This window comes from Lissotriton helveticus, chromosome 12, assembly GCF_964261635.1.
Source record: "Lissotriton helveticus chromosome 12, aLisHel1.1, whole genome shotgun sequence".
Taxonomy (NCBI): Eukaryota; Metazoa; Chordata; class Amphibia; order Caudata; family Salamandridae; genus Lissotriton; species Lissotriton helveticus.
Window position 1 is genome coordinate 655,777,711 of NC_136073.1, and position 15,996 is coordinate 655,793,706.

Sequence of the window (15,996 nt, forward strand, 5' to 3'; positions counted from 1 at the left end):
ACTATTCCAACTCCAGTCCCCGTGGACACTAGGGAAGGTTATTGGATAGTAAATTAACCTATTCCCTATCCTAGAGCGCCCCCCAGAGCAATGCGTTGTAATAGTTTGCGTTGTAATGGTTACGTTGTAAAGGCTCTGCGATGTAAACGTTGCGTTGTAAAGGTTGTTTACCCCTCTAGCAGGCCCAGCCATCCCTCCCACTGTGTGCATAGTGGTGTAAACAGATCCGGAGAATTAACTATAAGGGATTTATAAATCTTGGAGATGCCTTTCCCTTCAATGGGACCAGTCAATATTTGAGCTTCAAGGGGATGTTTTCAGGGACAGCCTTAAGGGAAGCTCGGTGTTGCTGAAAGGCATGACATAGCTGTAAGGATCACTGACATAATATCGACGACACAAATATCGAGATACACAAATATCGAGTCAAAAATATCGATTGACAAAATATCGACTCCCTATCTTCAAACAGGTAAGTACCAAAATATCGACTCCAAAATATCGACTTACAAAAATATAGACTGTCAAAATATCGATTTTTTTAAATGTCTTAAAATTAAGTTAAAACTAATATAGTAATAAATATATTTAATATAAACTTAGAAATAATTAATAAAAAAATGTAATTTTAATAAATAATTTATATAATTTAAAAAATTATATCACCAAAAATTACACACATATATATATATATATATATATATATATATATATATATATATATATATATATAACATATTATTAAATAAACATATATAACATTTTAGAAAATGTTTAAAATGTATTGTTACAACTATAGTGAGTTCAACATTAGCAAAAGTGTTGGATAGCGTAGAGGTCAAATTTACTACTCCTACTCCAGTGGGTGCAACAGTAGGGAAAGCGCTGGATAGCGTAGAGGTTAAAATTACTATTCCCACTCCAGGGATGTATGACGTTACAACGCATACTTTTACAACGCCTACCATTACAACAAAACTTTTACAACGCAAAAACTTTTACAACGCATACATTTACAACGCAAGATTTTACAACTCATATACCTTTACAACGCATACCATTACAACGTAAGTATTGGTAAGTATATAATAATTTTTTGAATATAAATTAATAAAAAATATTATAATATAATTTAATATAATTTAATTTTATTAAATAAATTTAATTTAAATGTAATTTTACTTTATTTTTACAAAGTACCCCTGTACCCCGAAAACCCAAAACTGACCCTGAACCCTAAAAATACCCCTTTACCCATAAACTGAAAACTGACCCTGAACACTAAAAATACCCCTTTACCCGAAAACTGACCCTGAACCCTAAAAATACCCCTTTACCCCAAAAACTGAAAACTGACCCTGAACGCTAAAAATACCCCTTTACCCAAAAACTGAAAACTGACCCTGAACCCTAAAAATACCCCTTTACCCCAAAAACTGAAAACTGACCCTGAACCCTAAAAATACCCCTTTACCCCAAAAACTGAAAACTGACCCTGAACCCTAAAAATACCCCTTTACCCCAAAAACTGAAAACTGACCCTGAACCCTAAAAATACCCCTTTACCCAAAAACTGAAAACTGACCCTGAACCCTTAAAATACCCCTTTACCCCAAAAACTGAAAACTGACCCTGAACCCTAAAAATACCCCTTTACCCAAAAACTTAAAACTGACCCTGAACCCTAAAAATACCCCTTTACCCAAAAACTGAAAACTGACCCTGAACCCTAAAAATACCCCTTTACCCAAAAACTGAAAACTGACCCTGAACCCTAAAAATACCCCTTTACCTAAAAACTGAAAACTGACCCTGATCCCTAAAAATACCCCTTTACCGCAAAAACAGAAAACTGACCCTGAACCCTAAAAATACCCCTTTACCCCAAAAACTGAAAACTGACCCTGAACCCTAAAAATACCCCTTTACCCAAAAACTGAAAACTGACCCTGAACCCTAAAAATACCCCTTTACCCAAAAACTGAAAACTGACCCTGAACCCTAAAAATACCCCTTTACCCAAAAACTGAAAACTGACCCTGAACCCTAAAAATACCCCTTTACCCAAAATCCCAAACATATAACCTTTTAAAAATAATTATATACTTACTAATACTTACATTGTAATAGTATGCGTTGTAACGGTATCTGCGTTTTAAAAACATGCTTTGTAAATGTATGCGTTGTAAAAGTTTTTGCAATTTAAAAGTTTTGTTGTAATGGTAGTGCATAGTAAAAGTAGCGTTGTAAACGTTGCATACCCACTCCAGTGGGTGCAACAGTAGGGAAAGTGTTGGATAGCGTAGGGGTTAAAATTACTATTCCAACTTCAGTGAGTGCAATAGTAGGGAAAGTAAATACTTCACAAATATATATAAATAACATAAATATTAATACCAATTAAAAATAATTAAAATATTAAAAAAGTGTATACAAATATTAAATATTTATTTATAAATACAAAATAAAATTGTTTAATTATAAAAATTGCCTACTCATACTAATTAATTACCTATTAACAATAAATTAATTTACAATTTAAAAATTAATAAATTATTTTCAATTACCAATTATATTTTAATTAATTACCAATTAATAATTAATTAACAATTAATTCTAAATAAATATCAATAAATAAATTAACATATTTAATAAATTATAATTAAATTACTTCCCACCCTATTCCCCTATAAACACACAACCGCTACAGAAAATAAATTACTAAAATTAAAATATTTATCAATTAATCAATTATAATTAATTACCAATTATATTTTAATTAATTACCAATTAATAATTAATTAACAATTAATTCTAAATAAATATCAATAAATAAATTAACATATTTAATTAATTATAATTAAATTACTTCCCACCCTATTCCCCTATAAACCCACAACCCGCTACAGAAAATAAATTACTAAAATTAAAATATATATCAATTAATCAATTATAATTAATTACCAATTATATTTTAATTAATTACCAATTAATAATTAATTAACAATTAATTCTAAATAAATATCAATACATAAATTAACATATTTAATTAATTATAATTAAATTACTTCCCACCCTATTCCCCTATAAACCCACAACCCGCTACAGAAAATAAATTACTAAAATTAAAATATTTATCAATTAATCAATTATAATTAATTACCAATTATATTTTAATTAATTACCAATTAATAATTAATTAACAATTAATTCTAAATAGATATTAATAAATAAATTAACATATTTAATTAATTAGAATTAAATTACTTCCCACCCTATTCCCCTATAAACCCACAACCCGCTACAGACTTATATTACACAAAAAATAAAAATTATTATTAACTTACCTTAAATTCGATATTTTTGTTGTCTATATTATGTCTAGTCGATATTATGTCCATTCTATATTTTTGATTCGATATTATGTCCATTCTATTCGATATTAATTTTCTCTAGTCGATATTTTTGTTGTCTATATTATGTCTAGTCGATATTATGTCCATTCTATATTTTTTACTCGATATTCTGTCCAGTCGAAATAAAAGACTCGATATTATGACTGTACACCAGCTGTAAGTAGCAGAAAAATTACTTAGACGGGACGCCACCTCCATCCCATCACCAACAAACGCTTGACTTAGTCTGTAGGATTAGTTGGCTGGGTACAAGAGCGCACTTGAGAGATATCTTTGGGGGATTGCTGGTGGGCAAATTGCCGCCAACTGAGAGGTCTTTTGTGAGTAACAAGATACGGGGATAGAGAAGTATTGAACTCTGCCATGGCTACACAAATGCAAGTCGGGGAGGGGGATTAGGGGTTATTTTTCTGATTGATAGGTTTTTTTCAATTTTTTTTTATTTATCTTTTACCAACAAAAAGCCCCCAAAAAACATCAAATCGTTATGGTATGTTGATATGCCGGTACATTTCACGCAGGTATGAAAATACAATATATTAGATGCATATTTTGATTCCATTATTGACATATATTATTGGTGTCCCATGTTTCATATCTCCCTACTCTGTAGTCCTTGTAACATATCTCTGGCCCTAGCCCTCCAGGATCCCTAAAGTTTCCCCCTCCCATCAGGGAGTTGAATATTCTTCACCATTGACTGTACCTCTTGACATTCCTCCTCTCCCTCCCGGTTGGATTGTGTGTCCCATTCCCCCTGGGTTCTAAGGTATTCCCTCAGGGGTTCCCATATGTCTTTAGGGCAGGATGTGGGTGGTTGTAGTTCGGCATATAGCTCGCTCATGGTGTCGCAGTATCCCATGCTTTTAAGCCAGCTTTTTACAGTGGGCTTTTGTCTGGTACCCCAGCGAATAACTATTTCACGTTTAGCCAGAAGCATTGCTATGGCCACAAATCTGTGCTCGGTTTTGGGCAGTAGGTCCACATAACCCATCAACGCTATCAAGGGGGTAATTGTCAATTGCAACCCTATCATCTGTTGCAGTAAGCAATATATGGCTTGCCAATAAGTGTTTATCACGTTACACGACCAAGCCATGTGTATGAAAGATGGCGCCTGCAAATTACACTTGGGGCAATGCGCGAAATTGGTGTTCTTTATCCTAACCATCTGTTGTGGTGTGACATATGCCTGTCTCAGTATCTTAAAGTGGAATAGTTTGTGTCTGTGATTGCACGAGATCAGCCTGGTGTGCTTACAGCACCCCTCCCATACTTTATCCGTGAGTGGCTGCCCTATATCCTCTGCGCAAGACTCTCTCACCTTGGTGTCATGTTGCAGCATGAGTGCCAAACATGCTTTGTAAAGCCTAGAAGTGATATGTTCTCCACTAATTTCAGTAATAACTAATGTAAGTGGACCAAACCCTTCAGGTTCAATAGGGTAAGTTGTTATCGCATCTCTGAGTGCACTCTGTATTTGCATCAATGTGACATGATCCATGAAGGTAGCTTTCGAGAAACGCGGAACCTCCGTTCGGGAGAATGCATGCCCCCCTGGGAACAGGTCCCCGAAGGACTCCAGTCTCAGCCGAGAGAGTGCGCCAAGTCCCCGCTTCCAGTGTTGGGGGAAGCCAAGGGTTTGCTCAGAGTGGTAGGGCTGAGAAGTAAAGTCTTTCCCCTCCCATTTTCAGGAGTAGCATTTTTAATGCCCAGCAAGTAGTGGAGAGTGGTTTTATATCGTTTGGGTCTTGTGGGATCCCAATAGGAAGTACCACGTCCAGTGGTGTAGGGTCCGCAAGGTCTTTCTCAGGTTTGGTGTAAGGTATAGGTGCATCAGGGTGGTACCAATGGTGAGAGTATCCACACTGCAACACCAGAAAGTAAAGCTGCATATCTGGCACCCTAAAACCCCCTCTGTCATAAGAAAGAGTTAGCGTATCCTGACTAATGTTTGGCTGCTTCCCTCCCCATACCAGCTTAATTAAGTGTGTAGGGAGCTGCCCAAAGAACGCATTAGTTAATAGGATAGATATGTTAGTGAATAGATAGAGCAAGCACGGCAGTATCACCATTTTAATGATAGCTATCCGCCCTGCCATTGATAGTGGAAGCCTGATCCATTGCTCCACTTGTTCTTGTATGTGGTCTAGGGCAGGGCTGTAGTTCAGACATATCACTTGCTCTCTATCCCTGTGTAGGTGGATTCCCAGGTACTTAGGTTCCGCTTCGCACCACTTCAAAGGATATCCTTCAATCTTGCAGCTCTGCACCTCTGACAAGGGAAAAAGCTCTGATTTGCTCCAGTTGATATAGAGTCCGGATAGTGCCCCAACCTTTCCAATTTCCTTTAACAATGGCAGCGAATTTTCGTCTGGTTTTCTAACATACAGCGCCACATCGTTGGTGTATAGTGTCACCAACACAGGGCCATGCTTGAACTGAAGGCCTCTATGTAGATAGTTTGCCTGAATGTATTGTATGAGTGGTACATGGCTATAATGAAAAGTAAGGGGGACAGAGGACAACCCTGCGTAGAGCCTCTCGATATGTCAAACGGCTCTGTAATCGTGTCATTAAATCGAATACGGGCTGAAGGACTAGATTATAGTAGTTTCACCAAATCTGCAAATCCTTTCGGGATGCCAACCTTAGCTAGTATTGCATGTAAAAAGGGCCACTCTACAGAGTAAAATGCTTTTTCTCCATCTAGAAAAGCTGCCACCGCAGGCGTAGTAGGGTTTATCCTATCTACTACTGAAAAGAAAGTCCTGAGGTTCAGCGCCGTTGATCTGTGCCTAATGAACCCAGTTTGCGCAGGTGCTATGATCTGTTCCATTAAGAGAGACAATTGTGTCACCATCATTTTTGCTAGGATTTTGTAGTCAAAATTGAGTTGTGAGAGTGGTTGATAAGATCTGCACTGTTCGGGATCTTTGCCAGGCTTAGGGAGCAATACCAAAACCGCCTCTCTGAAAGTGGGTTTGAGTACTCCAGCTTCCATTGCCTCGGCGTATACTTCCAAAAGGTGTGGGGCCAGCAATCATTTATATGTTTTGTAGAATTGTCCAGAAAAGCCGTCTAAGCCGGGGGCTTTGGCGCCATCCATGGCTTCAATGGCTTCTTCTACCTCGTCTGAGGAAAATGGTTCACTTAAAAACTTCCTATGTGCATCCGGAAGCCAGACCATCACGATCTCTTTCAAATAGTTCCTAATCTCATCATTACTAGCTGCCGACTTGGTAGTATGTAGGTCAGTATAATAATGCAGGAGAGTCCGCCCAATGGCAGTCGCTCCCACCACCATCTGTCCTTCCGCTTCCCGTAGCTTAGTTATGTAATTCTGTGTGTAGCGTGGTTTTAACAAGCGTGCCAAGGTACGGCCTAGCCGTTCCTCCTCCCCGTACCTGTGGGATGTATGACGTTACAATGCATACTTTTACAACTCCTACCTTTACAACGCATTTTTTACACTGCAACATCCATTACAACGCACACCATTACAACGCATACCATTACAACGAATACTTTAAAACTACCTTTACAACGCATTCCACTACAACGCATAGTACATTTACAACGCATACCATTACAACGCATTTCACTACATTGCATATAAGATAAGTGTTGGATAGTGTAGGGGTTAAAATTACTATTCTAACTCCAGGGGGTGCAACAGTAGGGTAAGTGTTGGATAGTGTAGGGGTTAAAATTACTATTCTAACTCCAGGGGGTGCAACAGTAGGGTAAGTGTTGGATAGTGTAAGGGTTAAAATTACTATTCTAACTCCAGGGGGTGCAACAGTAGGGTAAGTGTTGGATGGTAAGTTATGCGTTGTAATGGTATGCGTTGTAATGACTGCATTGTAATGGTATGCGTTGTAGTGGTGTGCGTTGTAGTGCCATGCGTTGTAATGACTGCGTTGTAAATGCATGCGTTGTAATGGATTTTGCGTTGTAAAAGTTTCGTTGTAATGGTAGTGCGTTGTAAAAATTGCGTTGTAAACGTTGTATACCGTACCTGTGGGCTGTTGCGTATTTCCCCAGTTAGAGCACTTCACAATTTGCTTCCTCCGTATATTCAGCCAACAACTCCGCCCTGCGGTGCATGTATTGCGCATTGTCTTGGTTATTTCCTGCCATGTTTTCCCTATCTAGCGCACTAAGTTGTTCCATCTGATTAATATAGTTCATATTAAAATGTGAATGAACTTGTGGCAATCGTTGAATTGTTGGTAAAAAACGCACTGTTGGTCTCTGTATGTTTGATGGGCTGCCCCACCTTTTCTGAAATAGCAGGGGAGCACCACTGTAAGCATCCACTCAGAATGACGATGTGGTAAAAGGCAGAAGAGGGAGGGGCCGGGTAACAGGTACCAATAAAGGGGACCCTGACCCGGACCTCGTCGTCAGATCCCGTTCCACTATCCCATGAGTGTGTCCCTTTTGTTTTCACTCCAAAAGTGCATTAGGCCTCATGCCGATTTCAACACCTTCACCCTACCACAGTCCATGCTAGAAAAGGAACAACTGGCGACGAGGGTGGTCGAATCCTGGTACCTGTACGCCCTCCCACCTGCGATCGGTGGCCGAGTCTTTAGATCCTGAGCCATGCCTCCTTTCTGAAGGCCGTCATTTTCTGCAGTGGGGACAAGGCGGCTGGAGAGCACAGTGTGCTGCGTCACAGAAGGTGAGACTGCTGCTGCCCTGCCTGCCTGTCGCCGACTTGCCTTTACCAGGGTACAATGGCCGAGTGCCACGAGGTCATCCCCCTGATGCCTAGCTCTGTGTCAGAAGTTATCGGGTGCAGCGCGCACCACTCCTGGGGCTGTGAGTGCCAGCCCCCCCCACGACATGTGGCCATGCCGGTTTTCACCCTGGAGGCCCCAGCCACTGACTGACATCGGCCAGCAGTCTTCAACGCCAATCCACCGGGCAGTTCATAAGTTCCCCCACCTGGACCCGAAGTGCAGTGTACTGGTCGCCAGACACCTGGTTCAAGCGCTGATAGACACCGGAGCATCAATAAATATCATGGCACGCTCAATGCTGCAGACTCTCCCCATGCAACTAGCTCTACTACACATCGACCCAGGTATCTGCATATGGATCCACTGCTCCTCTTCCTCTGGCGGGAGTATTTACCATCAGTATCACCAATAACTACCACTCCATGCGAGCCAAAGTATACGTCACTCAGAAGCGGACTGGGATGCTGCTAAATTGCAAAACGGCCGAGCCCCTTCAACTGGTGGCATTTGCCTTTGCCATTCATCAGGAGAGCGTGTAGTTGTTGGTGGCAGATTTCAAACCTCTCTTTAAGGGCATAGGATGCCTCAAAGACCACATGGTACATCTTCATATTGACCACTCCATCCAGCCTGTGGGCCTCAAGCACTAAAGAGTGAAAGAGTGACTTTTCATCTAAGGCCGAAGGTGGAGGAAAAACTGAGTAAACTAGAGCAGGCTTACATCATCGAACGGGTTGATGGTCTGGCTCCCTGGGTGTATCCCCTCATTGTGGCACGGAAGCCCAAACAGCCAAGTGAGGTGAGAATATGCGTGGATATGAGGCTACCCAATAATGCCATCAGAAGGGCTCGTCATCTGACTCCCACAGTCGACGACATCATGGCTGAGGTGAGTGGCTCTCAGTGGTTTTCCAAAATGGATCTGCGAAGCGGATACCATCAACCACTATTGAATCCAGGCTCAGGGCTATAACAAATTTCTCGACACATGTCAGCCTTTGAAGATACAAATGTCTCAGTTTCTGGGTGTTTAGTGCCGCTGATTTGTGCAGCTCGCATAGAAAGAGCAAATCGCCGGTAGTGATTGTTCATGTGCAGGAAGGGTTACATTCCTGACCATAAACAATCATTAAATAATGACGAGTTGCAACTTCTATATGTGCAGCATAATGCAGCACACATAGAAATTTCAAATTGCCCTTAGTGATTGTATATGTGCAGGAAGGGACACCTTTTTGGACCCAGGACTCCCAGAGTGACTTCAAAGGCTAGTCTGCTTGCCTTTTCTTCTGAACCACAGAGACATAACAGGCTCCTGACCACCTGAACCAGAATCCAGACCCAACTGGAGCAAGTTCCTAACCCCCAAGTTGTCCCCCTCAGGTCTTATACCCTGCGTTTGGCCTCAGAGAGGCTGAATTGAAGTTTTTAGGTGGTTCGAGGCCACGAATGGGCCTGGTGGTGCCAAATTCTTGACACTTGCACCTCCCTGCGACGCAAAGTTCTTTAAACCTGACCCCTCGTGCTTCAGAGATGACAACCTGCGTTGCCCAGCGTGCTCTTTGTGCAACATCATCGACCACCTGCAGTGCTTACTTGCTCCTTGCTGCCCCTTCCACTGTGAACAGGACGGTTGGTGCTGGACTGAGAAGGTAACTTTTCAGGGGGATTAACATGGTTCCTGTATCCGACCCGCGATCCACTGCGGTCGGCCTGAACTTGTGAATTTCTCCTGGTCTCGCACGATCAGATGTCCATTTTTGATACTTTGTGCTTTTTGTGTTATTTTACTGTAACATCTTTAAAAATTCATAACTCCAGCTCCACTAATTGGATTTTTGTTGTTTTGGTCTTGTTTTAGTTATTAAATTGTTCTCTATTTATGGTATCTTATTGTGGATTGTGTTCACTGTGTTACGTTTCGAAGTGTTACACTTTACACATTGCCTCTGAGTTAAGCCTGCCTGCTCTGTACTATGCTACCCGAGTTTTGAGTACAGGTTAATTTAGGGTTTGCTTGTGACTTCAGCCTGAGAAAAATGTGTAAGTGCTCGATCAAGGCTCACACCCCAGTCAACCAATAACCCAATATCCTACAATAACTGAGTGATACAAGAGAATAGCAGTGGATTCTGGTTGCCTGGTTTCAAACTGCTTTATTCATACAAAATGAATCCCTGCACATTCCCAAACAGAAAGAGTTGTTGGTGTGTTTTCAGGATGTCCTAACAACCTTTTTTTGTTGGGTTGGCTTATTTTCTCTAGGGATTAAGGGGCATATTACCAAGGGGGACAATAGGCAATTATCGCCGATTTAGCAGCCGTTTTCGGCAGCTAAGTGGCCATAATTCTATCGCCCTATTAGCAATCTGTCGCTAACTGATATTAGCGACAGCTTTTAGGCGATAGCGAGCAGTTTGGGGCCTGCTTTGCATGTCAGCGATGTTTATCGCTAATGACATGCAAAGTGGGCGTACCCAACCAGTTAGCGACTGAAAGCAGTCGCTAACGTCGCTTTCGCCTATTAGCAAGGCAGGCGTAGCGATGGAAATATTTGCGCTAAGCGCGAATATCTCCAAATACTTTCACCTGCCCAGACCAGTTCTTAGCCATGTTATCCAATGGGAGGTGGATAACATGGCTAAGAGCATTTCATCGCTAATAAGTGAATATCGCTGTATTCTCAGCGATATTCACGTATTTCGCCGCTATCGCTGGGTATTTTAGCACAATGGAGAAAAACGTTGCTAATAGCATGTTTTCTCCGCTAACATATCCAGCGATAGGCAGCGATAAAAAAAAAATGCACTAAGCGCATTTTGCGATAAATATCGCTATTCCTTGGTAATATGCCCCTAATTTCCTCACTCCAGGAACATTCAATAGGCACTTCCTGATCATTTTGTGCATGTGCTATTTTTCAGGTACTGTATTTAGTACATGCTCTAAATAACACACATTTGGTATTTGATACAAGTTCTAAATAACAATTCCATGGCACACAGTAAAAACTCATAATCAGTGTTGTCTAACACATGTGCTATTTAGCGAACCCCTTGTAATCGTTATTCACCCTATGTGCAAGGTTGTTGGGGTTTACCACCAAACTTATAATCGAGGCCTAGGGGCCTGATTACGAGTGGGTCATTGTTTTCCAACTCCCTGCGTAAACCCCTATTTGGTTGTATTTAATGCATCCAATAATTATCTGATGCTTTAAACACCTTCATTAAATCTCATCAGGTCAAACCTTTCGAAATGTAACAGGGGAAAAGTGTACAGTATTCACCATATCATGCAGATTTTATTGCTTTAAACACCAAGGGCCATATTATCAAGAAAGGGGGATACATTATCGCCGCTTTTATCGGCAGGAAACTGCCACTAAAGCGGAGATAGTCTCCTGCCGATAAAAGCGGCGATAATGTATTGCCTTTTCTTGATAATATGGCCCCAAATTCTGCACGTTATTCCAAACAAACTTGTAATAGGTGCTATTTATCGCACCTGATAAATAACAGACCCCCTGGTATCCTTATATATCAGCTCGATAAATACCACCTTTAAAGTGCAGTAGGCTAATTTTGGGTATGACAAAGAAAGGTGTCATTGTACTCTCATGGAAGACATATTGCCCATAGTTTCATTTCCATGCTCAACCCTTCTCTGTAATTCGCCTGCAGATAAGCAGTCTGAAATTATCTGTTTTTTCTTTCCTCAGGAAGATCAGCCTGTGATCTCGAACAGGAACTAGGTAAGTATATGCCCTTTCTTTTTTATTGGCTTGTACCGAGATATACTGCTGTTACAGTGATGACAAAAAGCAAAAATACAGACATTGAAAGAAACAAATCTACTTGATTAAAAAGTTCACACTAAGGATAGAGAAATATTTAATCCAATACAACAAAAGCAAATATAGCCATAAATAAATATGAAAAGGCTTGAAGGTAGCAGTCATATAATCTTTTGACGCAGAAGTCCAATAAGCCACTTTGTGAAAAAAGTGCATTCTTAATTGACAAGTTTTATTTTGATATATTTTACTGTTAGGTGCCAGTTTATCCAAACAGAATCAGCAATCAAGGACCTTAACTTACAAACTGTGACAGTAACTTATGGGGCATATTTACAAGCCCCTTGGCTGCCGGAACGTCTTTTTTGTGACGCATCGGCGGCGCAAATGGCTGCCACATATTTACAAGGCCACGTAAAGCCACCTTGTGTGGCTTTTCGTGGACTTGTAAATATGACCCCTTATCACACATCACTTTGCATGAAAGGGACATGCCATGGGTGTTGCTGTGAGTCTTCCCACGCAAGACCCATGGACTCTTGCCATATTTCCAAATTTATGAGAAATTGTAAACCTGGAAATGTGTCCGAATGCTACGCCTCCCTAGGGGAGCTGTAGGGAGGTGCAACGAGGAAAATTCTTTTCATTTCTCCCTATTTTTTCCTCTTTCTATGCATGTTGCATTCTTCAACACACATAGAAAGAGGAAAACACCTCTTGTGATTATTTTTGTGTAGGAAGGTGTACCTTCCTGCAAAAACAATCACTCCGTACCGCAGGCATCTTGCACCATGATGCAAGGGAGCCTGTGCTGGCAAATGGCAGCCAATTGTACGCCAACGCAGAGGAGAGCAAAGGGATCCATCATATCGTTGCAGATATGACGCATCCTTTTGCTTCCAAAGTAACGCAGTGTGTGACAGCCTAATGGCTTGCGACACCGCGCTACGTTACTTTGTCGTAAATCAGGCCCTATGTTTCTGATGTATCTTCGTCATCTTTGTGCCTCTACCACATCAATCATATTTCTAGACACTAGCCTCTCATTTTTTATTGTTATGATGGTGTCCTCTGTATAAGATGCAGGAGAGATGTTTTAAATCTTTTGGCTGATCCACAGCTTAGTCTACCTGAACTTTTCATCAGATTTTAACAGTCTATCCTATGATTGTGCATGGTATATGCAGTCATATATTATATATGTTTTATGGTCTGTCTTGACAGCCCAACTGTCACCAGACAAATATGTGAGTATCACTAGAGTGGGGCTTGTTGGGAGCCAGAAGTTCATGTTTTGACTGGGCAGAAGTTGTGTGCGTCCACAAATAAAGTGATTGTCCCCCTCACCGCTGTGATGATTTTGTTTATCCTGCTTCTTCAGCTTGAACTTTCAGGGCACACACCTGACGTAATACTGTTGAAGGGTCTTAGAGAAATACAGGCCATATTATCAAGAAAGGGCGATACATATCGCCGCTTTTATCGGCAGAAAACTACCGCTAAAGCGGCGATAGTGGGCTTGATAATACGCCCTTGAGAATTCCCATAGAAGCACAGGTTCTGGTGTTAACCTGGGCTTCTATGGGAATTCACAAGTTCATATTATCAAGCCCATTATCGCCGCTTTATCGGCAGTTTCCTGCAGATAAAAGCGGCACTAATGTATCGCCCTTTTTCGATAATATGGCCCTACATAATTTATGGTGTTTTTTCTGGCAGCAGCGCAGAAGGGAAGGAGCACTCAATAAACTACACAAATGTTTAGGTCTGGCTTGCCAGTCAAACTGTCATCTGACCCTATAAGCTACACCAATATTATTCTACAGTTCTTTGCTTCCACACAAATATATATCAATTCCCATACTATCTATTTGTAGTGCTTCTTCAAATTACCATAAAGCATTCCTTTAAAGCCACACCTATTGGCATTGCCAGTGCTTATTTAATTGTATAATGAAATCATCACCTTAGGGTTTATTTGTTAATTTCCCCACTCTATCCTAACCTCTTAAATAAATACTAGGAACCTTTCTTCTGCCTCCTCCTTCAGGAACAGTGAAGAAAGTTTTGCTCATATAGGGCCTGATTCACACAGTAAACTTTCACTTTTGTGTAGGTTTACATTTGTTTTGGAATTCACAAACTCTGATTTAATAGTAAGTTTACGTCGGCGTAGGCACCACAGTCATGACGGAGAACTCGTATGCTTTCTATTAAATCGGAGTTCATAAACTCCAAAACAAACAGAAACTTATACAAAAGTGGAAGTTTACCTTTGTGAATCAGGCCCATAATGTTTTCTGTGTAACTTAAACACATCTAACAAGGTTAGCAATGACTGTCGACGTTAAGAATTTTTAGCTGGAAAGGCATTCTGTTTCAGTTGCGCCAACATGCCTCGCGGGTGGGGGCAGCGGGCACTGGTGGTCGCGGGATGGAGGGGGGTCACGGGGGAGGGGGTCACTTGGGGGTCATAATAAAAAAAAAGTACCTTTCGGCTGGGTCACACTTCTTCTCTGCTCCTGCTCTCCTGCGTTTGACAGGAACAGGAAACAGGCAGCAAGCCTCCCTCCCCTAAGCCAATCACAACGCTGCAGTAGAGCGATGTGATTGGTCAGAGCGCCGTGACACGGCACTCAGCCAGGGGCAGGAGGGGTGGGCATGTTCCTCATGCAGGCTGCAATGCTGCCTGCATGGAGAAGGGGAAAGTGTGCATGACTGGTTTGGGCGGCCCAAGAGGGCTGACCAAACAGTCATTGTGCACACAGGAGTGGGCAGACCACTCCTCCCCTGCCCTGCTCCGTAAGCAGAGCAGCCCAGCCCGCTGGCCCTCAAAAGAAACATAAAATGGTAATAACTAAAAGTTATTACCATTCTTTGTTTTAGCTTCTCACACTGCGAGAAAGTAGTGGGGCGATTCTCCTCCACCATAGCAGAAACTGTAAATAAATATTGACTGCTTCAGTCGCTGCCTGTCATTAAACATACTGACAGATCTAAGGTAATAGCACACTTTATTTATATGTTAGATAAACCCCTCCATTTCCTACATCAGATGTTCTTCACATACAGAAATATTCCTTTTTAGGGACTGTGGAAGTAACCAACGTAACCTATTTCTGTGTAGTTATGTTATGTTATGTTATGTTATGTTATTTGTACCGCGCACAGCTGCCCCAGCAAAGGGGCGTCCTGGCGCTTTGAAAAGGTAAACACAACACAGCACTAAAAGGAAAGCAGAGGGAAAAAGAGACACCACAGAGGGGCTAAACAAATAAAAAGGTCTTGATGGCCCGTCTAAACTGAAGGAGCTCGTCGATGGCCCGGATTTGCAGAGGAAGAGAATTCCACCAGCTCGCCGCCAGGACTCGGAAGGAGCGGCCACCAACTCTGCTCAGTTTAAAACGCGGGACCACTGCTAAGTTCTGGCCTAGAGATCTGAGAGTGCGGGAGGGGACATAAGGAATCAACAGATTCTCCAGGATTTGTGGGGATGTACCCTTGAGGATTTTAAATGCAAGGCAAAGAACCTTGAATTTAATCCTCTGCTGCACAGGGAGCCAGTGGAGAGAGCGCGGGGTTTTGGACACCCAGCATCGCCTAGGCAGACCTGTCACCAGTCGGGCCGCAGCGTTTTGAACCCGCTGCAGTCGAGAAAGTTCTGACTGGTTAACCCCCGCCAGTAGTGAGCTGGCGTAGTCCAGCCTGGACAGCACTGATGCCTGGACCACCAGTTGTCTTGTGGGTGCATCAAAGAATTTGAGGATGGGTTTAAGTCCTCTAATAATGCCATAGCAAGAAGCCGCCACCTTCTTGGTATGACAGATGAAGCTAAGAGAAGGATCAAGCCACACCCCCAAGTTTTTTATCTCTGACGCTGGGAGGGGAGTCACACCCAGATCCGAAGGCCACCATTTGTCGCCCCACAAAGCCACCTGTTTACCAACCACCATAATCTCCGTCTTCTTGGTGTTTAACTGGAGACAGTTGGAATTCATCCAGTTTCAAGTTTAGTTAGTTAAAACCTTATCTC

General features: G+C 41.6%; 1 protein-coding gene across 2 annotated transcripts in view; it reads left to right on the top strand.

Annotated features, from left to right (window-relative positions):
* LOC144798246 (butyrophilin subfamily 1 member A1-like) overlaps nt 1-15,996 on the top strand; it is a 415,895-nt gene that overhangs the window by 201,624 nt on the left and 198,275 nt on the right. Inside the window, exon 4 of one of the 2 annotated variants that reach the window (XM_078668995.1) lies at nt 11,889-11,921. The exons of the other annotated variant lie outside the window; for it this stretch is intronic. Within the exon in view, the coding sequence (XP_078525121.1) occupies nt 11,889-11,921 (33 nt within the window). The remainder of the gene's footprint in view (nt 1-11,888; nt 11,922-15,996) is intronic. 2 annotated transcript variants of the gene reach the window in all.